Source organism: Lepisma saccharinum, chromosome 18 (assembly GCF_977018435.1).
Source record: "Lepisma saccharinum chromosome 18, izLepSacc3.1, whole genome shotgun sequence".
NCBI classification, from domain to species: domain Eukaryota; kingdom Metazoa; phylum Arthropoda; class Insecta; order Zygentoma; family Lepismatidae; genus Lepisma; species Lepisma saccharinum.
Genome location: NC_139246.1, coordinates 64,859,441 through 64,884,950, shown reverse-complemented (window position 1 = coordinate 64,884,950; position 25,510 = coordinate 64,859,441). Strand labels below are relative to the sequence as shown.

The window sequence follows — 25,510 nt, the reverse complement described above, 5'->3', positions numbered from 1 at the left end:
TTTTGATGTAATTCAGTTTCTTTAGTGCATGTGTGCGTGTGTATACATACGTACGTACGTACGTGTGTGTGTGTGTGTGTGTACACCCTTGGGAAAATATGTGTGATTTTTGTTAGTGTCGCTTTTCTACCACTTTTGGCTAGTCGCAACGAAAATAATGATTATAGGATGAATTTGAAAGGGAAATACTCACATGCAACACACATTCTCAGGCTGGGACCGGTAGCCCCATCGTAGCACACTGTTCTAACCACTCCTCCACGGAGATCGGCATACCTCTGAAGAGCTGTACTTTCCATGCAGAAGTTTTGTAAAATTATGTACAGATGAAACTTTTGACAAATCACTTTTGAGAGCTGTTTAAAGAGCTGGTAATGATGAACAAATACCTGTTTCACAACATTTCTGTAATTTCTTTGCTTTCGCTATCAGTTCATCATGCATTGGGTTGGGTATGTAGTAGTGTAGGTCAGTGGCGTAGCATGGACATTTCGGGTGGGGACGCCAAGTCCGAAGGAAGGGTCGGCCATGCATGTTTTAGCTAGAAAATTAGGTGTTTTATACCTCTTTCTGTACCCTTCTGCATGACGCAAGTCATTAAAAAACCTACCTGAATCACAAGTGCCTCTGCACAACAGTGGACGTCATTATTGTGGGTGATCCAACTACTGATTGATTTGGTTTATTTTACTTTGCTTTTCTACCACTTTTGGTTAATCGTGAATATGAATATGAGTGATGATATTGAAGAAGGGATACTCACAACGAACACCCCTGCTCACGCCGGGATTCGAATCAGGGGCCTTTGTCGTCTTGGCGCGCTGTGCAAAACACTGACACGGAGGTGGGCTGATGATGCAACTACACTCAACTGACATAATAGTGCCGATTAGTAATTCAGGCCACTGTTTATTACATCTTGAGAATGTTCATTAACATTTTAAAATAATTTTATCCAGAGACCATTCGATGTTAAGAGTTTTCAAATGAATGCTCAACATTTCCATTGACACAATATTAAGCAGTTAGATACTAACGAAAAATAATAATAATAAAAAAATGAATGGTTTTGCGGGTTAAGTGGTAGAGCAGCCACAGGCTGAACTTCTACCTAGTGTTGCCCACGAGACGAGACTTTGGGCTGTCTCGTCTCGTGGAAATGCTGTCTCGTCTCGAAAATATTCGTATGTCTCATGACACATGGTCAATCTCGTCTCGTCTCGAATTTTTAAAAGCCTGTCCCGTCTCGTCCCGTGGACAACACTATCTACCACGAGAACTTCACCAACTTATTTGACAAAACCTGTGTTGATCTTTTAGTTTTTAATGCACATCGCTGTTCGTGCGATAAATTATACAATGCAGTGGCCATTAAGAAGTGGTATATTTGAGTTTGGTAAAATTACGTTAGTCAATATTGCGTATTGTAGCATCACATAGCACGAGTGCCAAGAGCGCGAAGAACCGGGTAGGAATTCTACCGCTGTCGTCTGCTTCAGAAGGCAGGAAGGGTCACATGAACCAATCACCGTAGCCCTCTGCTCCATACGCTGGCGTACGAGAGAGCGTTTACGAGCGTGCTGTAGAGATCCAAGCTTTCCATCCAGATAGACAGCAAGGAATATAGAGTCCTTTACGCCGAATCTGCCCGGCGTACGGCCAGGAAAGGCATTGAAAAGAAAATGCTAGAACGAGTGTTGTTAGTGGAGCGTTGCAAGCGGATCGCGAAAAATAGCTATTGTAATGCCATGAATGTCAAACCTATATGAAATTAGTCACGTTTTACTTTATATTTACAGCATTTAAGTATTTTTAAAATTTTAAATCTGGGAACGCCGGGCGTACGGGCTTACTAAAACTAAAAAAGGAGCAAGAAATCCTCTATTTCATTTGCTCTTCGTAAAAATGAAAGAACCACTTCGCAGGATTGATTATTGAGTTACATGGCGACGACGCTACCACTGCACCACTTCGCAGGAAGCATCGCAGCACAAGAGAAGACACCATCCGTGCCATTAGGCGGTCACTCCGGAACATCAACAGAGATGGACGCGCTGACGGCGTATGATGCCTTCTACAAGTGTGGCAGAGGACGGGAAAGAAAAACGACGCATTTCGTGGAGTTTTCATGAAACACGCGTCATCCGACGTTAAGTATCATACTTCGCCCGCTCTCCATTCGATTTTGCTGAAAACAACCCTGCAATGCAGAGCGCTGTTTAGCTGAAAGTTTAGCTAAAGTTTGAGGCGGTGCCCTTACCTGTCATTCCTAGAATTGTATTTCCCCCCCATGAAGTTTGAGGTGTCAGTGATTCAAATTTTTTTTTGAATTGTAATGACAAAAAAGTGTACACCTGCGAGCTCCCCCCTTCAGGTAAGTAAGTTTCTCATACGACACTGGTAAGCTAGGGAATGTGTAGACCCCTGGTCTATAGTACAAATTAAATCATTACTATCATCAACATTTTTACAACCTTCAAAGTTTTCCTGCAAGTATCAAACTTCATTGAAGTTGAATTGAATTATGTGAAAGTCGAATACTGAAACACGAGGACCCTTTCGGTCGGGTAGAGTATGTTGTTAAAGGTGACCACATTCTTAAACCCCCTCCCCCCCTCTCTCTCTTCTTTCTTGACCTCAACCTTGCTTTCCTTTCACCACAGCTCTCCATGCGTGTATCAAGTAGCAGACAATCCTGTCCACCTGGTCTAATCTCTGCCCTCAAAGAAGGTCACTTTGCATGATACGTGAACTGATTTCACTAACCAAGTTCAATGTCATTGGGCGTAAGCAGATACAATTTTCTGTGTTGGAAGGCAGAATACCGATCAGTGGAAAATTACGTGATGGTAAAGTATTACATCGTGAAAAAATCTCATAACCTCTGGCGTTCTTCTGTAGGTTTCTCCTCATGAGTAAACTTTCGTTACTGGAATTCACATGCGCTGCCACGACCTAGAGTTATTCCATCTTTAAGTTGCATAGTTAGGATAAATCATGGTTATGTGCTGTGCCTATGCTTATCAGAAAAGTGCTCTACATGTCCAAATTCATTTCACTCGTCTATTGTTTAAGCGACTCCGGACGTCCGGTGTTCCGATACTAGCATGGGCGTCCAGAAGCGGGCAGGTCGGTCGACTCCCCCTGGAAATTTCTATTGTTCATCTCAAGTTACAAAGAATCAAACAGTTTGTTCTTTAATTTTTTAAAACATGGAGCAAGTCTTGGTGTATTTTGGCCGTTTAGTGCAGTGGTTCTCAACGTTTGTGAGAGCACATCTTAAAACTCGATGACCTGATCACAATAATTTTATTCGTAAATACCTTTCTCATTTTTCAAACATTATACAATAATTAATATACAGCCCTGAAATTTACCCTAGCTTACCCGAGAGAGGGGGGCTGTCAGGCCACCACCTATATTTTTTTTTTGAACTGAGAAATTTTTATAAAAAATTGAAAATAATTGCCATTGTTCCATAGTGTGTTCTCAGTATTTCTGTATTACTTTTGTCCATAAAAACATAAATGTAATGTAAATAGAAGGCAAAATGCATTAGGTGAGCCTATCAGGCGCCAAATTTGAATGCGTGTTATTCGAAACACTCGTGCCAGTAATAGTGTACAATTGGTTGGTAATGATGGTAATTTTGGTAATTATTACAATTAATGAACAACTACTCCTCCATAAACATATAAGCTTCAAAGAAAAATTATTATGTTTTTTGTGATCTTAGTGAATGGTAAAATATGAGCGTGACACTCATTCAATACCGGTAATTGCTTATTATTTCTTATTAATGATGATATTTTTTATAATTATTATATTTAATAAGTTACTGCATATATAATCAACAAATAAAGCATTGATTCAGTAACAAAATGGTTTCTTGAACTCTATTGATAAAAAAAGCTGTGGGCCTGTGAGCGCCCCTCTCCCCCCGCCCCTCCTTTCAGGTAAGAAAGGGTAAGCTAGGGTTAAATATTAATACATAAATTATGACATATTCATAAACCGTAAGGTTCAATTATATCTATATGCCTACCTGCTACCAAATAAAAAATTAGATTTAAATTAGTTATCAACCACTGATTCTAACGAACCTCTCACAGACTGGCGTTTGAGTAACACCTGTCTAGTTCACGATGTCCAAAAAATGAGTCAGAAGCAAATAAGATTGGCCGAAAATGTCAATAAAGTCAATTTTCTAAAAAAATCTGTCATTTTTATGAATGTTTTGTTTAAGTCCAGAGAACCTTCTGTTTGAAATGAGATCCGAATTTTTGTGCCTCTATTAGGGCCAACCTGAGATCCACTGATTAATACAAGGCAACAGCCATTCCGGAGGCCCATCATATTTGTAAAAGAATCATTCAATAAAATATCCCACCTTTTTCCATGTAAAAAACGTGAACGTGTGACACGCATACCCTCCCTTTACACACAATTCCACACCAATAGAAAAGGCTAACAGTTCCAAATGAGAGAGAATCAGGCTAAAATTCGTACTTGACACTGTGCCATTGCGCGTGTTACACATTCACGTTTTTTACATGTTTACTTTGCCTGTAATTATCTTCATGAATTCTTAATTTACAAGTACTCTGCGATATAGCGATAGCATATAATATTCCGGGACAAGCATGTGAGTAGTAGTTGACTGAGATAGTGGATGTTGCTATTTAATATTCGCAATTCATTTGCACGTACTTATAACTAATTTGCACGGGTTTTAATTAATTCGCATGTACTTAGAATTCATTAGCAAGTACTTAGAGTACTTTACATTTATGTATTAGCATGTTTATAACTTTTATAAATATATAATTATTTATTTTATGAAAAATATGTATATAGAAGGTAATTAGAGGTATTAAACGCTATGCATATGTTTTTATATTCATTACTGCAAAGTATGTAATGTATAAATCGATAATATTAATGTTTATAATATTGAAAATAAGTTTTCTATGGTTTATGAACCGCTATGATCGGTGGTAATGGCTGTAGGTACAGGTCCAATTACGATTGGGGACGGTCCCGGTACTCGAACCCGAGATATGCAATGTTATTAATTAGTACTATGTAATAATGTATGTTATTATGGTATGAAACACGATGGTCTCAGACGCCAGACAGAATACTGTCTCCGAATCTCGACTCGGCGGTGAAGGTAGACGAGAAAGGAATTTGGGGAAGTGCGGTGATGCCAGACAGAGAGAATGAATTAATATTCCGCGCAGGTAGACGAGAAAGGAATTTGGGGAGTGTGCGTTCAAGGTCAAATGACGTCAGAACGTCAGAACAAAGGAAGAACCCAATTGACCAATCAGAGAACGCGTCGGTAGGTTTTCAGAACCGGTTTTTTCCAAGGTTAACTAGTACGCAAGAACAGGGGAAAGCTATGCAATACTGTAGGGCAGGGGAGGGATTCAACCAGACAACAAAGGATGTCTGGAAATGCGCAGCAAGGGTCAAATCTCTGAAGCTATGCGTCGCTTGTAGAACCGGTTTTTGCCGCCAATTAATATTCCGCTCAGGTTTGCCTTCAAGGCACAGGACGCTTTAGCGCAGGGTTTTTTATCTGTACTATGAAGAAGGGAGAGCTATTAGGGACGGGGCCTACAGTTTTCACCATTTGCTTTTATCACGGGGTAACGAACCTAGGACCTTTTGATTATTGATTTAGGTAGTAAATGTATGTTACTGTGTGCTATTTAATTTAATTTTGAGTTTATTTTTTACCAAACTTTGACTTTATGTCAAACATTTTCACAGCTTATTCTTATTTTTACAAAAATAACACTATTTGTACTATTCAGGCAACATTTTTTATTAAATTTTGGACTCGCAAAGATATTTTTACAACTTTTTAACTTATTATTTTACAATTTTATGTTAATTTTTTACAAAAATAACACTATTTGTACTATTCAGGCAACATTTTTTATTAAATTTTGGACTCGCAAAGATATTTTTACAACTTTTTAACTTATTATTTTACAATTTTATGTTAATTTTTTATCAAAATAACACTATTTATACTATTCAAGCAACATTTTTTCATTAAATTTTGGACTCACAAAGACATTTTTTTCCACTTTTAACTTATTATTTTACAATTTTATGTTAATTTTTTATCAAAATAACACTATTTATACTATTCAGGCAATATTTATTTTTTATTAAATTTTGGACTCGCAAAGACATTTTTTCCACTTTTAACTTATTATTTTACAATTTTATACCTATTTTCAACCTAAATAACACTATTTGTACTATTCAGGCAACATTTTTTATTAAATTTTGGACTCACAAAGACATTTTTTCAACTTTTAACTTATTATTTTACAACTTTATGTTAACTTTTTACCAAAATAACACTATTTATACTATTCAGGCAACATTTTTTATTAAATTTTGGACTCACAAAGATATTTTTTCAACTTTTAACTAATTATTTTACAACTTTATGTTAATTTTTTACCAAAATAACACTATTTATACTATTCAGGCAACATTTTTTATTAAATTTTGGACTCACAAAGATATTTTTACAACTTTTTAACTTATTATTTTAAAATTTTATACCTATTTTTACCTAAATAACACTATTTATACTATTCAGGAAAGAGTTTTAGGTATATTTTCGACACACAAAGTGTGTGTTCTCAACTTTTATCTGTTTATTTCACAAGTTTATTCTAACATTTACTCAAATAACACGATTTGAACGTGTTTTTTATTACATTTTGGACACACACACACACACTTACACACACACACACACACACACACACACACACACACACACACACACATACATACACATACACACACACCATCACACACACATAGGGCTCTGTATATTTTTGTTTTTGCTATTTTGGAGATGATGCGATGAGATCAGCACCACTCTTCATCTGCTTTTTTATTTTATGTACCCTAATATTATTTTGAGGCTTAGTGAATTCTAGAGCCTATTTATGCAGGAGAGAGGGCTTGAAAATTTTGATCTCAGATAACCCACAACTATTTGTCAGAGTATTTTAAAGGATATTTTATGCTTATTATGGGGCACTAGAATATCTAAGCTTGCTTAATTTTAATGCCTGTAACGCTGTTATTGTATTTCTAGCTAAGGCTTACTGGATAAAGTACACGAAATGTTTAACATTTCGACTATTTGCCAATTTTTTTGTGTAACGAAAATTATTGTGTGTCTATAAAGACTGAAATCCTTTTACTGAGGGGTCCACAACTGGACGCTTACCAACATTGTTTTTTTTCTTTTTTAAATATAACCATTTATCAATATATTGACAATTCACAGGACAAGACGAAGTTCACACACGACTGACTATATGAACCATAGGTCCACTTGCTAAACTTTTTTCTATGCTAGAAGAATAATTTAGCCTTATAGCCTTTTTCAAGGTATTTTTGAAGTATTACTGGTGTTTGGGTGCATCAACATTTGGGTTATTTCCATTTGGTTTATTATACGAGGCTACAATCACTATCTGAACACTGAAATCCTCAGATTGAAACTTAAAGCTTAGGCTGTAACTAGGGACTTAGTATGTATATCGACAATTTATAGGACAACACGAACCTTACAAAGGATTGTAGGTGACGTAGGACAAGACGCCAGAGCTTTGTTAATCTGCAAGAAGCACTTACAGCTAATATTACGAGGAAATGAGGTTGATTTTTACTGTTTCACAAGAATGCTATTTTTTATACACCCAATATTTGCTTTTTCAAGTAACTACATGTGCCAGAAGCACTTACAGGCCAACTCTAACTAGACTTCGACTTATTTTATATCAGGTGCTAAATTTATAAAGAACTATGATTGTGTATATTTCTGAGGAAGTACGCAAAAGCAGATTACCCGATTAAAGTATCTGAAAAACAGATTTTTCTATGTAAGTATATTTTAATGACTGGATTATTTAACAGATCAAACAGGAAGACTGAAAAATTCATTAAATGTAGTTCTATTGTATAGATGGTTTCAGAGATATGAAAAGAACAAATATAAGATTTCGCTTTTTTTGCTTCTGAGGCTAATCGCGACGCTAAGGGTAAATGGCGAGGAAATGTAACGGAGGAGAAACAGTCCCAAAAGTTATGGGCTGCATGTAAGTTAATACCACAGAGATATTACAGTAGGTGTAGGTTCTACCACCAGAACATTTCTATCATAATAATACTGGTTATGCTGTACTGTTAGCTAAAGATGCTGATATTTGAGAAACTTAAAAGCTTATTTGCAAAATTTTAGATAAATAATAATCTGTTAGACTGTAAACATATTTTATATCCATTCTGCAAAAGATCCGATGACAAAATTTAAAAATTGTTATCGCCCAGACAGAGACTCGAACCCTGGACAAATAGGTTAAAAGCCTAACGCTATACCAACTAAGCTATCTGGTCACAAGAAAAGTTAGTTATGTTAAGAAATATATTGAAACATTTGAGAACACTTTTGGTCTGGTTCGACAGAGAAGGAGGCAACATTTCCAAATTTTTACAGACTGGGTGTATTTTTCCACTATAGAGGCCTTCACTATATGTAATTCGAAACGCTAAAGTTCAGCTAGCTTCCAAAATTGAGGTAAAGATTGTGTTTGGCGAGATTAACAAGTTACAACTATATCCAGCTAAAACTCTCAGATTTACTGTACTAGCCAAGGTTTAGTAACATTTTCTTCACTTGGTAAAAGACCAATAGAAAGACCAAAACAAAGATGGAGGGATAATGTAGAGATGAACCTAAAGGAAATTGGTAGGGAAGGAAAGGAGTATATAGATCTTGCTCAAGACAGAAACAGATGAAAGGCATATGTTGCTGCAGCCATGAACCTTCGGGTTTAAGAAGGCTAGAGAGTTAGTTAGTTATACATTAAATAAGCATAATATTTGGATTGTAAGTAGAGAATATAACAAATGTACAATGCATTGTGCGAAAACTGTCAACTTTGCATTATAAGCAGAAAATTAAACCAGTTTGCCCTAGAAATACATTTTAAAAATAGCCCAAAATAGCATGCGTAATAGAAAATTAAAAAAACTTTCTGATGCATAAAAGTACTGACTAGTGCTGAATGAATCAATTACTGTAAAATATTATTCTCTGATTCAAGTAATAACTGTAAACATTATATTTTGTGTGTAAAATATAATTGTTAGTTGAACTGATAAGTACAAATATTAACTTTATACGCCTTCATACACTCTAAATAACATAACTTTGATATATAAATTAGTAACAATTTGTTAAAATTAAGTTAAACTGTAGAATTGTTTCTTAAATAAATATAAAGTAGTAAAAATACTAAACAAATAATTCCTTCTTTTCTTATTTAAAGGATACCGAATAGTGTAAACCAGTTGTTAGTGGCTAAATAACAAAGTTTGAAGGCAGTAACAATATTTTTAAAAAATACTGCTTTTTACCTAACTTTGTGAATTAAATACTAGTACATTTTGTCAAATTATAAATAAAATATACCTATTTCTTTGGTATTTGTACTAAAGTGAAGAAAATGTTACTAAACCTTGGCTAGTACAGTAAATCTGAGAGTTTTAGCTGGATATAGTTGTAACTTGTTAATCTCGCCAAACACAATCTTTACCTCAATTTTGGAAGCTAGCTGAACTTTAGCGTTTCGAATTACATATAGTGAAGGCCTCTATAGTGGAAAAATACACCCAGTCTGTAAAAATTTGGAAATGTTGCCTCCTTCTCTGTCGAACCAGACCAAAAGTGTTCTCAAATGTTTCAATATATTTCTTAACATAACTAACTTTTCTTGTGACCAGATAGCTTAGTTGGTATAGCGTTAGGCTTTTAACCTATTTGTCCAGGGTTCGAGTCTCTGTCTGGGCGATAACAATTTTTAAATTTTGTCATCGGATCTTTTGCAGAATGGATATAAAATATGTTTACAGTCTAACAGATTATTATTTATCTAAAATTTTGCAAATAAGCTTTTAAGTTTCTCAAATATCAGCATCTTTAGCTAACAGTACAGCATAACCAGTATTATTATGATAGAAATGTTCTGGTGGTAGAACCTACACCTACTGTAATATCTCTGTGGTATTAACTTACATGCAGCCCATAACTTTTGGGACTGTTTCTCCTCCGTTACATTTCCTCGCCATTTACCCTTAGCGTCGCGATTAGCCTCAGAAGCAAAAAAAGCGAAATCTTATATTTGTTCTTTTCATATCTCTGAAACCATCTATACAATAGAACTACATTTAATGAATTTTTCAGTCTTCCTGTTTGATCTGTTAAATAATCCAGTCATTAAAATATACTTACATAGAAAAATCTGTTTTTCAGATACTTTAATCGGGTAATCTGCTTTTGCGTACTTCCTCAGAAATATACACAATCATAGTTCTTTATAAATTTAGCACCTGATATAAAATAAGTCGAAGTCTAGTTAGAGTTGGCCTGTAAGTGCTTCTGGCACATGTAGTTACTTGAAAAAGCAAATATTGGGTGTATAAAAAATAGCATTCTTGTGAAACAGTAAAAATCAACCTCATTTCCTCGTAATATTAGCTGTAAGTGCTTCTTGCAGATTAACAAAGCTCTGGCGTCTTGTCCTACGTCACCTACAATCCTTTGTAAGGTTCGTGTTGTCCTATAAATTGTCGATATACATACTAAGTCCCTAGTTACAGCCTAAGCTTTAAGTTTCAATCTGAGGATTTCAGTGTTCAGATAGTGATTGTAGCCTCGTATAATAAACCAAATGGAAATAACCCAAATGTTGATGCACCCAAACACCAGTAATACTTCAAAAATACCTTGAAAAAGGCTATAAGGCTAAATTATTCTTCTAGCATAGAAAAAAGTTTAGCAAGTGGACCTATGGTTCATATAGTCAGTCGTGTGTGAACTTCGTCTTGTCCTGTGAATTGTCAATATATTGATAAATGGTTATATTTAAAAAAGAAAAAAACAATGTTGGTAAGCGTCCAGTTGTGGACCCCTCAGTAAAAGGATTTCAGTCTTTATAGACACACAATAATTTTCGTTACACAAAAAAATTGGCAAATAGTCGAAATGTTAAACATTTCGTGTACTTTATCCAGTAAGCCTTAGCTAGAAATACAATAACAGCGTTACAGGCATTAAAATTAAGCAAGCTTAGATATTCTAGTGCCCCATAATAAGTATAAAATATCCTTTAAAATACTCTGACAAATAGTTGTGGGTTATCTGAGATCAAAATTTTCAAGCCCTCTCTCCTGCATAAATAGGCTCTAGAATTCACTAAGCCTCAAAATAATATTAGGGTACATAAAATAAAAAAGCAGATGAAGAGTGGTGCTGATCTCATCGCATCATCTCCAAAATAGCAAAAACAAAAATATACAGAGCCCTATCTGATATATTTAGAAAACTTTTACCTAGTACAACAGTAACAAAATACTCAGCAAACTCTAAAATAAACAAACTTTCGTTGTTATTTGAGTAATAGTAAGCCTAAACTTGTAAAATAAAAGGGTAGAACTTGCCAAAACATACTTTTGCATCCAAAATATAATTGAAACCTCTTTCTTGAATAGACTAAGAGGTCTTACTTTGGTAAAATAAGCATAAAATTGAAAAATAAAGGGTAAAACTTGACGAAACACACTTCGTGTGTACAAAATTTAATTCAAAACACATTTGAATTGTGTTATTTGAGTAAACGTGGAGAATAATCCTGTAAACTTGGAAAAAATCTCTCTCTCTCTCTCTCTCTCTCTCTCTCTCTCTCTCTCTGTGTGTGTGTGTGTATGTGTGTGTGATGGTGTGTGTGTATGTGTAATCATGTGTGTGTGTGTGTGTGTGTAAGTGTGTGTGTGTGTGTCCAAAATGTAATAAAAAACACGTTCAAATCGTGTTATTTGAGTAAATGTTAGAATAAACTTGTGAAATAAACAGATAAAAGTTGAGAACACACACTTTGTGTGTCGAAAATATACCTAAAACTCTTTCCTGAATAGTATAAATAGTGTTATTTAGGTAAAAATAGGTATAAAATTTTAAAATAATAAGTTAAAAAGTTGTAAAAATATCTTTGTGAGTCCAAAATTTAATAAAAAATGTTGCCTGAATAGTATAAATAGTGTTATTTTGGTAAAAAATTAACATAAAGTTGTAAAATAATTAGTTAAAAGTTGAAAAAATATCTTTGTGAGTCCAAAATTTAATAAAAAATGTTGCCTGAATAGTATAAATAGTGTTATTTTGGTAAAAAGTTAACATAAAGTTGTAAAATAATAAGTTAAAAGTTGAAAAAATGTCTTTGTGAGTCCAAAATTTAATAAAAAATGTTGCCTGAATAGTACAAATAGTGTTATTTAGGTTGAAAATAGGTATAAAATTGTAAAATAATAAGTTAAAAGTGGAAAAAATGTCTTTGCGAGTCCAAAATTTAATAAAAAATAAATATTGCCTGAATAGTATAAATAGTGTTATTTTGATAAAAAATTAACATAAAATTGTAAAATAATAAGTTAAAAGTGGAAAAAAATGTCTTTGTGAGTCCAAAATTTAATGAAAAAATGTTGCTTGAATAGTATAAATAGTGTTATTTTGATAAAAAATTAACATAAAATTGTAAAACAATAAGTTAAAAGTGGAAAAAAATGTCTTTGTGAGTCCAAAATTTAATGAAAAAATGTTGCTTGAATAGTATAAATAGTGTTATTTTGATAAAAAATTAACATAAAATTGTAAAATAATAAGTTAAAAGTGGAAAAAAATGTCTTTGTGAGTCCAAAATTTAATGAAAAAATGTTGCTTGAATAGTATAAATAGTGTTATTTTGATAAAAAATTAACATAAAATTGTAAAATAATAAGTTAAAAAGTTGTAAAAATATCTTTGCGAGTCCAAAATTTAATAAAAAATGTTGCCTGAATAGTACAAATAGTGTTATTTTTGTAAAAAATTAACATAAAATTGTAAAATAATAAGTTAAAAAGTTGTAAAAATATCTTTGCGAGTCCAAAATTTAATAAAAAATGTTGCCTGAATAGTACAAATAGTGTTATTTTTGTAAAAATAAGAATAAGCTGTGAAAATGTTTGACATAAAGTCAAAGTTTGGTAAAAAATAAACTCAAAATTAAATTAAATAGCACACAGTAACATACATTTACTACCTAAATCAATAATCAAAAGGTCCTAGGTTCGTTACCCCGTGATAAAAGCAAATGGTGAAAACTGTAGGCCCCGTCCCTAATAGCTCTCCCTTCTTCATAGTACAGATAAAAAACCCTGCGCTAAAGCGTCCTGTGCCTTGAAGGCAAACCTGAGCGGAATATTAATTGGCGGCAAAAACCGGTTCTACAAGCGACGCATAGCTTCAGAGATTTGACCCTTGCTGCGCATTTCCAGACATCCTTTGTTGTCTGGTTGAATCCCTCCCCTGCCCTACAGTATTGCATAGCTTTCCCCTGTTCTTGCGTACTAGTTAACCTTGGAAAAAACCGGTTCTGAAAACCTACCGACGCGTTCTCTGATTGGTCAATTGGGTTCTTCCTTTGTTCTGACGTTCTGACGTCATTTGACCTTGAACGCACACTCCCCAAATTCCTTTCTCGTCTACCTGCGCGGAATATTAATTCATTCTCTCTGTCTGGCATCACCGCACTTCCCCAAATTCCTTTCTCGTCTACCTTCACCGCCGAGTCGAGATTCGGAGACAGTATTCTGTCTGGCGTCTGAGACCATCGTGTTTCATACCATAATAACATACATTATTACATAGTACTAATTAATAACATTGCATATCTCGGGTTCGAGTACCGGGACCGTCCCCAATCGTAATTGGACCTGTACCTACAGCCATTACCACCGATCATAGCGGTTCATAAACCATAGAAAACTTATTTTCAATATTATAAACATTAATATTATCGATTTATACATTACATACTTTGCAGTAATGAATATAAAAACATATGCATAGCGTTTAATACCTCTAATTACCTTCTATATACATATTTTTCATAAAATAAATAATTATATATTTATAAAAGTTATAAACATGCTAATACATAAATGTAAAGTACTCTAAGTACTTGCTAATGAATTCTAAGTACATGCGAATTAATTAAAACCCGTGCAAATTAGTTATAAGTACGTGCAAATGAATTGCGAATATTAAATAGCAACATCCACTATCTCAGTCAACTACTACTCATGTGGCATTTTTGTTTACCAAAATTGAAAATTCAAGCACTGTACATTGAAACTCACCAATATTTCCAACAACTTCCCCCCTTTTCCATTTCTGGTTATGTGCACTAATAACGGAGTTGTCTACGGGACCGGACTTTGAATCAGCCTGTATTTTTAATAACTGGGAATGTAAACATAAGCTCCATGTACATTAATTCTAACAATATTGTTTTTCATTTCTGTTATACTTTTACTTTTGTAAATTGTAAATTTGTAATTTGTAATTGTAGGAATTTGAGTATGAAAATATGTTATCATCCATTAACTAACCTAACCTAACCTGATCTAACCCAACCTAAATCTACCACAACTCCGTATCCCATTGGTGTTTCATTGATTGATTGATTGATTTGCTTTATTTCACTCCGCTTGTTGTGACACGTTTTGCTAATTTACGAAGGTGAGGATGAGTAATGATATGATGAAATTAATGAATGGACATTCACAAACGCGATGTGCTAACCACGGGGGCCGGTCCATTGGCGTTTCGTTTTTAGATTTTGTACAGTCATTTAGTAATAGTGTATGTATGACATATACTTTTCTGAAGGCAATTAAAAGACCCGTATTTGAGAAAATTACTACCAAACTTTTCTTTATTCCACCTTCAATTGTTTTTTACACTGACATAGGCCTGCAATACCTCGTGTGAAAGAACCCTTCAATACTTTTCAAACGCTGTTTGAATCACTTCTATAAGTGCTCTGATTGCCGAAATATTGCAACTTAAAATTAACAATATGTTGAAAAAAAATTGTCAAAATCGCACAGTTTTCACCACTGTAATTTCTGAAATACAAAAGATATGGGTCTGCAACTTTGCATATTTCCCTACCTCGGATTGGCTATTTTAGTATGCCAAATATCAAATTAATCAAAATATGTGACGTTGAAAAGTTCCTTCTCATTGTTTGATTTCACGTGGAATGGCCCTATTGTTAATTACAATGAATAAGTAAAGCAAACCATTCAGTTTGTGTAATTTTGTGATGAATTTGCTCTTCAATTTTTCCGACAGATGATACCATTGGCTGCTTCAGTCATCACGATCATACTCGCCCCACTTCCATGGTACGCGAAGGCCGTACCTCAATTGGACGAAGTGAAGGATCCAAAAACGTCCACTTTCTCCCAAGGGCTAAACCGTTTCCAAAGAATAAACAGCATCCAAGATGCCATCAACAGGCTCCAAGGCATCAACTCTGTTCAAGACGTCACCCAGCGACCGCAGCTGAACGGAAGAGTCAACAGCATCCAGGATATCATCCAGAGACAGCAGAGCGTGCCCAATTTGCCGACAAGCACGGGACCACATTTGTTCCCAAGAACCTACAACTTCCAAGACAACGGTCGGGCGCTCGTGGAGCTGCTTCTCGGCATCGGTGGTCCTCATCAAGCTCTTGCAGCCCTTCGACAGATTCAGGCTCTGCAAGTCATCCAGATGTTGACCAATCTGCAGAGTCTTCAAGACATCCAGCGAGCACAGAGCGTTCAGTCTCTTCAGGCTGCTTATTTACCTCAGGCAGCAACGGGGAGAGCTCTAGGATTTGATTTTGCTTCTCTCCTGCCATATTTGCTGGGGTCTGCAGTCAATCTTCAAGCATTGGTGAGTTTCATGTTCTGTCATGAGAAGAAGTGGCTTAGATGAATCAATTATAAACACTTCGAGTAACATTTCCAATAGGTAAAGCAAATGAATGTTAAGTACGAGCAAGATATAGCAAGATATACACAGGTGGTAGCAGGAACTTTAAATTGTATAAGTGCTTTTTAGAGGGCAGCACTGTTTTGGAGAGAAAATACCTCACTCCCCCCGACCTCCAAAAAAAAATTGCAGACGTCCTTGTTCGTACTCTGGTGTTCATGAACTCAGATTAATGTTTCAAATACATCGAAATCGTTTTTGCAATTTAAAAGTAATTTAATACAATTAAGAGGGAATATGGAAATGAATCTGTATCACAACAAACCTTCATTTGATCAATCAAACAACGTTCCTATTTTTATTTTATATTTTATCTCGAATTTTACTTTTTGTTGTTGTTAATTTCCATTCTAGCAGACAAGTTTAAAGTTGCGTAGTCTCTGCAATTCTGTCTTCAGACGTAATTTTATGATACGGATTGACTCATAAATCTGGAATCATCCAAATAAATAAATAAAATAGAATCATTACATCACTTACTTCAAACAACTGATGTCAACAATTACTAGAATAAATATATTGTTATGTAAATCGTAAAGTTTTCTGTACGTAGTTAGTGTACTCAGTGGGGAATTAATAACATACAACTTATAGTTCTAAATTACAATTATGGATCCTTGATCTTTAAATTGCATGATGTTGGTAAAATTTTATTAACATTGAGAAGTAAACAACAGTTACACACCAAAAATATATAAAATGCTGACATATTGATGGTTTTGATGGTTTGTGAGGGATTTTGCGCATATGAATGTATTACATTATTATATTAAAAATTCCATTTCTTTATTTCAGGGACCTCCACACTACAGATATCCATTAGCTGTCACATCTGGTTCTGTGCATTCCACTGCACCAAGTGAAACAAAAGAACGACGAATCTCGAAGATACGTAAACGCAGTGTTATTTCTAGAAATTTATCAAAAATTGGAATTCTTGAAAACACGGTTCGGAAAAGGAACAATCGTCCAAAAGAAGCAGATGTACAAAATCTTATAGAAATGTGAAAAAGAAATGTGAACTGTTCATTGACTGTTACCATGTGTGCTTCAGTGATTGTAGGGAGTTCGATGTATGAAGAGTTCGTTATCCACGATCAGCGGAGTTTCAATAGTTCTTAATCTGATAATACCATCTACGTGACTTAAGATAAAAAGTAAAGTGAATTATTTTTTATTTAGGTGGATAACATTAGAATGAATGCAAAATTTTAAAGCAAATAAATACTCGCTCACTTTACTCACCTTTTAATTAAATAACAATAATGAACCCTCCCTAGTTAAGAGGACGTGCCTTAGACACAATAGAATTTTTGGCAGCCATTTGGAAAATTAAAGGTTCTCTCATACTTATGTATTGGTTTGTGGAAAATTGTAAGTTAGACTGCCTGGTATACAGAAGTCCTCGGGATGTAATCCGAGTCTCTTATTAGTCCAGTCCCTGTCTGCAGAGCTGTAGGAATTGGGAATTGTGAGGTGCACTGGCATCTCAACGGATCCTATCAGGGTATTACTTACAAGTGGTGAAAAGCTTGAGTAGTAGGGAATTACATGTATAAAATAACTTTTCTTAATTCTACTATTTTCATGCAGCGTTATTGGACTGATGAAGGTGAGCACGGTTCGAATCCACGTTTTCTACGATCCTTTCGGAGGAGAGGCAAATAAGGATAATGCTTTCTGTCTCTCTTCTGATATTATCCATTTATGTAGCAGTAATGTACAATGAAAAGATCCCTGCGAGTGGTATTATGCACAGGGCAACTATACACTCACCAAAAATATCACAGGGAGTGGTCAAATACAATCTCCCTTTATAACGTGTTCGCTAACACCAATCTTAACCTTCAAATTTATACAATATGATCCATAGAAGCTGCAAATCAAAATTCCAATAGCCACTACTATAGGTCTTTCCACTCTTACGGCGGGCGCTCCTAGTTCTTAAAAGGGAAGTGTGGAGCAGGGATTACGCCGCAGACCAACCAGACAACAGAGGTGGCGCCGAAAGATACGACGCAGCGAGAAGTACTACGTGAACCTCGTTCTACTGGCTGCTACGTTTCTTATCAGGCTGGGTTGGTCGCTTCCCCGCTCCCCACTTCCCTTGCCAGCATTAGGATCGGCCGCCGTAACAGTAGAATATACCATTAATAAAACGTAACCCAGAATAATCTGTCCCGTGTACAAAAACGGTGTCGTGTAATTTCCGCCGTGTCATTCACCTCCTAAGCAGCAACGGGAATCTCCTACCCCGGGAATCTCTTGAGCAAGGCGGCGCATAAAGGGGAGAATGCGAGCGGGCGAAGTGAAGCAATACCCGCTGCTGCAAAGGCTAGGACCTGCAGTCCCATTTCCCTCTCCATGCAATCCCGTTCCCACTCACGTATTCATTGGTCAAGACCTGTCAGTAGTATGGAGGCTCCCGGGAACAAGATCTGATTGGTCGAGAGCTGTCACGTGACTCTATGGGGGCGTGGCTATATGTTCATAGTCTTGGAGGGTCTAAGTTAACCTAACTTTTGTGACGTCACGAGTACGGTCACGTGACTCTACGTGGGGTTTACGGGGGCGTGTCTCTGTATTTGTAGCGTTGGAGGGCATAAGCTAACCTAAGTGATGAGTTATTTGAGCCCCAAGTTGTGATTGGTTGAGACTGGTCACGTGACTTTGGTGTTCACCCGGAGCAAGGAGTCTCCTGAGCACAAAGCTTTGATTGCTGGAGATTGGTCATGTGACTGGGCGATCTACATGGGTGTCATCGGGGACTTTCGGTTTATGTGTGACCAAGTTACATGTAAACGAAAGTATTGTTGAGGAGCGTGCTGAAGCACGGAATGAGTCGGGCATGTCCTGGCATGTCTGTGTTGGTATCAGAGAGGTTGATAGCGTTGATGACTATAAGTAAACCTAAGCTTGGTCATTCTGTAGATAAGAAATGTACGGAGCATGATTAATCTTGGAATGAGCCAAGCCTGTTGGTCACGTTGTTGATAAGAATTTTGTGGAGCATGAGCAACCTAGGGATGAGGCAAGTGCGTCTGTTGGGGTCGATGTCCGACAGTTCGAAAGGGATGGTGACTACAAGTTAATTTTATCCTTTGTTTGTTGGTCAACTTTTGATACGAACTGTGTGTAGCATGAATAAGGTCGGAATTGAGTAAATGTGTCTGTCTGAGTGACGTCAGAGAGGTCATCGGTGTTTGTGGCTATGACTAAATTACGTCTGCAACTTTTTTGTATCATATTTCGAGTTCTCTAGTTTTAAGTCCACTTTATGTGCAGAAAGACTAATCGGGACTGGATCTACAACCGTTATGTATCTCTAACGGGTATCGAACCAAGGGTTCCTTGGTTATATTGTTAAAAATAATTATGGTTGAAGTTACTTATGATGGTGATAATTGTAAAAAAAAAAAAGAAAAGAAAAAAGTGAAGTTCTTCCCTGTGCCATGCAGCACGGTATGGAGGTATGGAGGGGTGTGGAGATAAAGCCCCATGCTCTGTTATACACGGTCGAAGGTAGGGGTGATGTGATCAGCATCATGCCTCTGGCCGTTTTTACCCCCCCCCCGCCCGTTTCCTCTAGGTACCCACTTAATACGACATTGGGTGGTAGAAAAAAAATAACAAAATAAACAAAAAATAAATAAATTGCGGTTTCCCCTTCTCGTCGGGGATAGAATTTTTTTTTAAGATTTCATATGCTTGGAGGGAATGGTGTTTTTGAGTAACATTATATATTAAGAACTTTTTTATTATGCGAGAGCTACGCTAGAGACTGCAAAGCAGGGGGGCCACTTCGTATTTGCCTTAGCAAACTAATTTCATGAGTAAATGTTTAAGATTTATGAAAAAAAAATGCGTGGAGCTGGATTTGTTTTACTCAAAGTTGTGTTTTAAGGATAGACAATTCTCTAGTTCTTTAGGTTGCTCTGTGAAAAATTTGCTTCTACGTCTCCAAAGGTCAGTTGCAGGGAGGGGAGAGTTTATGTGCATTGCCAGGTCGAAATTCGGCAGTAGGAATTACGCTTACCTGATAAGGGGATTGCAAACTGTATTTATTTATTTATTTAGTCCTGAATCAGAGAGGCAAAGTCAGTCAACTTTGTCAGTATTTATAGTCTCGCGTAGAAGTTGTTGGCAGTACAATTCGTGGTTGTGAGTTCTGTGCGCCACGACGTATTTTGGATCTGTGCGAGGAAAAAAAGTCCACACCGTCGAGTGTATACTTTTCGGTCGATTTTTTATTGTGGATGGATGAAGCAGAGGTGAACAGAAATGGGTAAGTGATACATATATATTATCGTTATTATTATTATTATTATTAAGTGTGCGTGTGAGATATGATATTCTATGTTTTTCATTCGGCATACAGGAGATAGTTAAATATTATGTACTTGCGTATATTTCGGATCAACAGTTATAAAAATACTCCTTGTAATTCATTCATTCATTATTTAATTTGAAAGTTATCCTTATTTGGTGAGATGGCGCTGCTCCTAAAGCTACTAATTTTTCCAACTAGGAATCGAATCAGGGAATTTGTAATTCAGAATGACATTGCATTATTCTATCGAAAATGTTAAATAAAATAAACCATATTGGTGGGGATTTCTTTATAAATTAGTGCTTAAATGTATAACCACATAGGCTAAACGAAAATGGCTTCACAGGATGAGTGTGTGGAAAAAGAGCCTCGGTAATCAATAGACAATGCAAGAGTGTTAGTAATTTTAATGGTTAAAATCGAGGATGAACAACTCGAGGTGGCTAATTTCAGTATGAAATCAAAACGTTTAATTTCGTGTAATAAAAATATAAAATTATAAGGGAGGTAGTTTTAGTATTGTCCGAAAGAGGAGCACAATTTTATAGTGATTGTCAATGGGAATGTAAACTCAATAAGGGATAACTTTCTTCCAGATGAACTATCTTCTTTACCATCAACGGAAAATATTCTTCGAGAAATTGAGAGTTGTGTTGGTGTTGGTAGCGAGTTGAGAGAAATTTCTACACAAAGAATTGTGCAGGATATAGAGTCTGTAATCCATTCTTCACAAAATGTATGTGCTGTGCCGGAAAATCAGGACTGCAGATTTGACAATACTATATGTCCCCAGAACATTCTAGGAATGAATAATTGTGTTAATGTTGGTAGTACGTCCGAGGAAATTTCTACACAGAGAATTGTGCAGGAAATAGAGTCTGTAATTAATTCTCCACAAAATACAACTGATGTGTCGGGAAATCAGGACTGCAGATTTGACAATAATATATGTACCCAGAACATTCTAGGAATGAAGAATTGTGTTAGTGTTGGTGGTGATTCGGGAGAAATTTCTACACAGAAAATTGTGCAGGAAATAGAGTATGCAATTAATTCTCCACGAAATACAACTGATGTGTCGGAAAATCAGGACTGCAGATTTGAGAATAATATATGTACCCAGAACATTCGAGGAATTAAGAATTGTGTTAGTGTTTTTGGTGAGTCGGAAGAAATCTCTACACAGAAAATTGTGCAGGAAATAGAATGCGTAATCAGTTCGCCTCAAAGTGTATGTGATCTGTCGGAAAAACAGGACTGTAGATTAGACAATAATATTTGTACCCAGAAGATATTAGACGATATAAATAGTTTTGTTGGATTTCCATTACCCGGGAAAGAAACGGTATCCGATTCCAACCCCTTACAAACCCAACCCAACCCACATGTGATTCAAACGGGAGGTGGATCAACACACAGAAGTGGGAAGGAAGATACTGTGGAGAAAAGTGATCGTTTTACTGTGCTGGATGAGTTTGATCGTCATTATAAAAAGTTTAATCTTCAAGGTAGGCAGATGAATGTACGTCTTCATCATGTTCCAGAAAACGAAAATCCTTTACAGTGGATTCATGACGGTTTGAACCAGATAGTAAAATTATTAACAAGGAATATTGAAGAACAAGACCATGTTGGCTTAACTATAAGAAATGTCAATTCACCGTGAGATCCTTTTTGAATAAGTTTTCGACTAGCAACAGAACTTAATTCAGATGTGGTTTGGGAGAGCTTCGAGAAATTAGTTCAGAGCAATAGCAGTTTTTTGTCGTCTGATGATTTGATTTTCCATCTGCACCGTGTACGAGTGCCGTGTGGGGCAGGACGTTTTAAGAAAGGTTTAGAGAATATGGACGAAGTTTGCAGAAAACGGTCTGGAATTATATGCATTACAAATAAGGATTACATGTGCCTTCCACGAGCAATTGTCGTAGCAAAAGCATATACACAACTTAAAGGCCATAATGAGAGAAGTAAATACCGAATGGGTCGCCCGATTGTCAAAATTGAAGCTCTGGAGTTATGCAGAGAAGCAAATGTGATTGTTACAAAAAGAGGATGCGGTGTGGAAGAACTGAAAAGATTTCAAAATGTCTTGCCACAATATAGGATTGTTGTTTTTGCTGATCTCAGTGGTAATAATATAATGTTTGTTGGTAGTACCGATATAACAAGAACACCTCTTTACCTTCTGCATCATGAATACCACTACAATGTTATCACTTCGTTGACATCTGCATTTGCATGTGCTTATTACTGTGAACATTGCAGAAATAAATTTGCGTCCATCACAAAGCACACAGATTGTTCACGTACATGTAATAAGTGTTTCCAGTCTCATGAAAACTCACCAGAAATTAGAGAGTGTTTAGATTGCAACAGACAGTTTCACGGGGATGTATGCTTCAATGAACATAAACGCAAACCAAAGAACGGGAAAAGTATTTGTGAGAAACTACACCAATGCCCTGATTGTCTAACAATTATTGCTATTAATCAGAGAAAAACAAAACATATTTGTGGTGAAGTATATTGCAGAATATGTAAGAAACATTGTCCTAGCGGTCATCTCTGTTACATTCAAAAATCATCACCGCCAGAAAACAAAAAAACCCTTTATATTGATATTTTACGATCTTGAATGTACACAGGACAGCAAATATGACAATCATACAGATAGAACAGAACACAAACCAAACCTCTGTGTTGTCCAACAGGTTTGCAACACTTGTAAAGACATACCTGATGTGTCGGTCACCTGTAATTGTTGTGGGAAAAGGCAGTATATTTTCAAGGAGTCACCAGTGGAAGAGTTTCTGTCTTATATTAAAAATCTACCTCACAAATATGATATTTACTGTATATGTCATAATATGAAGGGGTATGATGGACATTTTATTTTGCGAACGATGATTACCCAATTCCAGGTTTTTCCAGAGATTATTATGAATGGATCGAAAATCCTATTGATGCAAGCGGGACATGTTAGATTTCTTGATTCATTGAATTTTTTGCCTATGCCGCTGTCAAGCTTACCAAAAGCATTCGACCTGCCCGATAGTAGGAAGAAAGGATACTACCCTCATCTTTTCAACAATTCCAAAAACAAATTCTACAGTGGACAATTATCTGATGTAGAATACTACCAACCAGACCAGATGAAACCGGAAGAAAGAGAAAAATTTCTAAAATGGTACAGTGAACAGAAAGACAAGAATTATGTTTTCAATGCTGAATCTGAACTTGTTGATTATTGTATAAATGATGTTGAGATCCTTCGACTGGCTTGCTTGAAGTTTAGGGAGACCTTTCTGCAAAAAAGTGGTATTGATGTTTGGAGAAAAGGTGTGACAATATCTGGTGTTTGTAACCTACTATATAGAAGGAATTATTTGCGTGAGAATACAATTGGTGTAATACCATCAACTGGATATCGTTGGGGAGACAACCAATCCATTGCAGCAGTTGAATGGCTTGTTTATGAGGAGATAAAAAGAGGAATATCTATTGAGCATGCTGGAAAAGGGTTAGAAAGAAGAATATCTGGGATTAAATTTGATGGATATTATGAAGATGAAGAAGGTAACGGTCATATTTTACAATTTCACGGATGCTATTACCATTTTTGTGATAAATGTTACAGCAGCAAAAATGGAGAACAGAAATTTGAAGGTGGTGACACCATGAATGCCAGAAGAGAGAGAACTCAAAGAATAACCCAACGCTTGGAGAGAAGTGGCAACAAGATTGAAGTAATGTGGGAATGTGAGTGGCGACAGTTAAAAAGAGAGAATCCTGAGATTGAAGAGTATGTGAAAAACCACCCTATGACTATCAAGAAGCCTTTGGATCCTAGAGCGAGTCTAACTGGTGGTCGAACGAATGCCTCAAAGTTATATTACAAAGCTAGTGACGGTGAGAAGATAAAATACATTGACATTTGTTCTCTATACCCGTATATTTGTAAGTATGGAAAATTTCCCATAGGACATCCAACCATTTTTCTCGCCGAAGACTGTCCCAACATTGAGAATATCGAGGGGCTTGTAATGTGTACAGTTCTACCCCCAAAAAATCTCTACCACCCTGTATTACCCATGAAAATGAAAGGGAAGTTATTTTTTACCCTGTGCAGATCATGTGCTGACGAGAATAATCAGGGAGAATGTATTCATAATCCAGACGAGAGATCCTTCACAGGCACATGGGTTGCAGATGAGCTAAGAAAGGCAGTTCAGGAAGGATACAAAATTACAAAGATGTACGAATCGTGGCAATACCGAGTAACCAGTTTTGAACCGAAAACAAGACAAGGGGGATTGTTTGTGGAATATATTGACAAATTTCTAAAAATGAAGCAAGAAGCTAGTGGTTTGCCATCCAGCTGTAAAACTGAGCAAGATAAAGTAAATTTTATCTCGGAATATTACAAGAAAGAAGGAATCCATCTGGACTATGACAAAATTGAGATCAACCCTGGAAAACGGTGTCTCGCAAAATTGATGCTCAATAGTTTTTGGGGCAAATATGGGCAGAGACCAAATATGCCAAAAACCTCGATAGTATCACAACCCTCTGAGCTGTATACTGCACTCATGAATCCTTCCGTTAGTGTTAATGCGCTTATTCCTCTTGTTATGAATTGGCAACATGTAGATGAGGCAGTCGCTGAGTTACCAAACGTAAATGTAGTTATTGCTGCTTACACTACGGCAGGGGCGAGACTTCATCTGTACAAATATCTTGAGCAGCTCAATGAGCGTGTAATATATTACGACACAGATAGTGTTATTTACATTTCAAGAAACGGAGAATTTGAACCGGTGACGGGTAATTATCTTGGTGAGATGACTGATGAGCTGGAGATTTATGGTGATGGAAGTTACATAACGGAGTTTGTCTCCACGGGTCCAAAATCTTATGCATTTAATGTGAAAAACCCTACCACATAAGTTCAATGTGGCGTCTGCAAAGTAAAAGGCAAAACCCTGAACTATGCAAATACCAAGAAGATAAATATATTTTCGATGAAAAATATGGTGGTTAATGAGACAGAAGCAATTCATGTACATAACAATAAGAAAATTGTAAGAAGTAAAGACTTTAGGATCTTCAACAGACCTGAAAGTAAAATCTTGAAAGTGGTTTACACAAAAAGAAGAATCATTGAAGATCTGGATACTGTGCCTTTTGGATATTCAAATCCACAA

At 36.0% G+C, this 25,510-nt stretch overlaps 2 protein-coding genes across 2 annotated transcripts in view; both read left to right on the top strand.

Moving 5' to 3' along the window:
• Positions 1-17,205, top strand: part of LOC146002132 (uncharacterized) — a 29,092-nt gene extending 11,887 nt beyond the window's left edge. Inside the window, exons 2-3 of the mRNA XM_083139851.1 lie at positions 15,287-15,874; positions 16,769-17,205. Coding sequence (XP_082995977.1) covers positions 15,287-15,874; positions 16,769-16,981 — 801 coding nt within the window. The 3' untranslated portion in view covers positions 16,982-17,205. The remainder of the gene's footprint in view (positions 1-15,286; positions 15,875-16,768) is intronic.
• A 6,112-nt stretch (positions 17,206-23,317) lies between these two features.
• Positions 23,318-25,252, top strand: LOC146002307 (uncharacterized). Its single transcript, XM_083140020.1, has one exon. It carries the CDS (start codon positions 23,318-23,320, stop codon positions 25,250-25,252), a length of 1,935 nt encoding a protein of 644 aa, XP_082996146.1.
• The last annotated feature ends 258 nt before the right edge of the window (positions 25,253-25,510 follow it).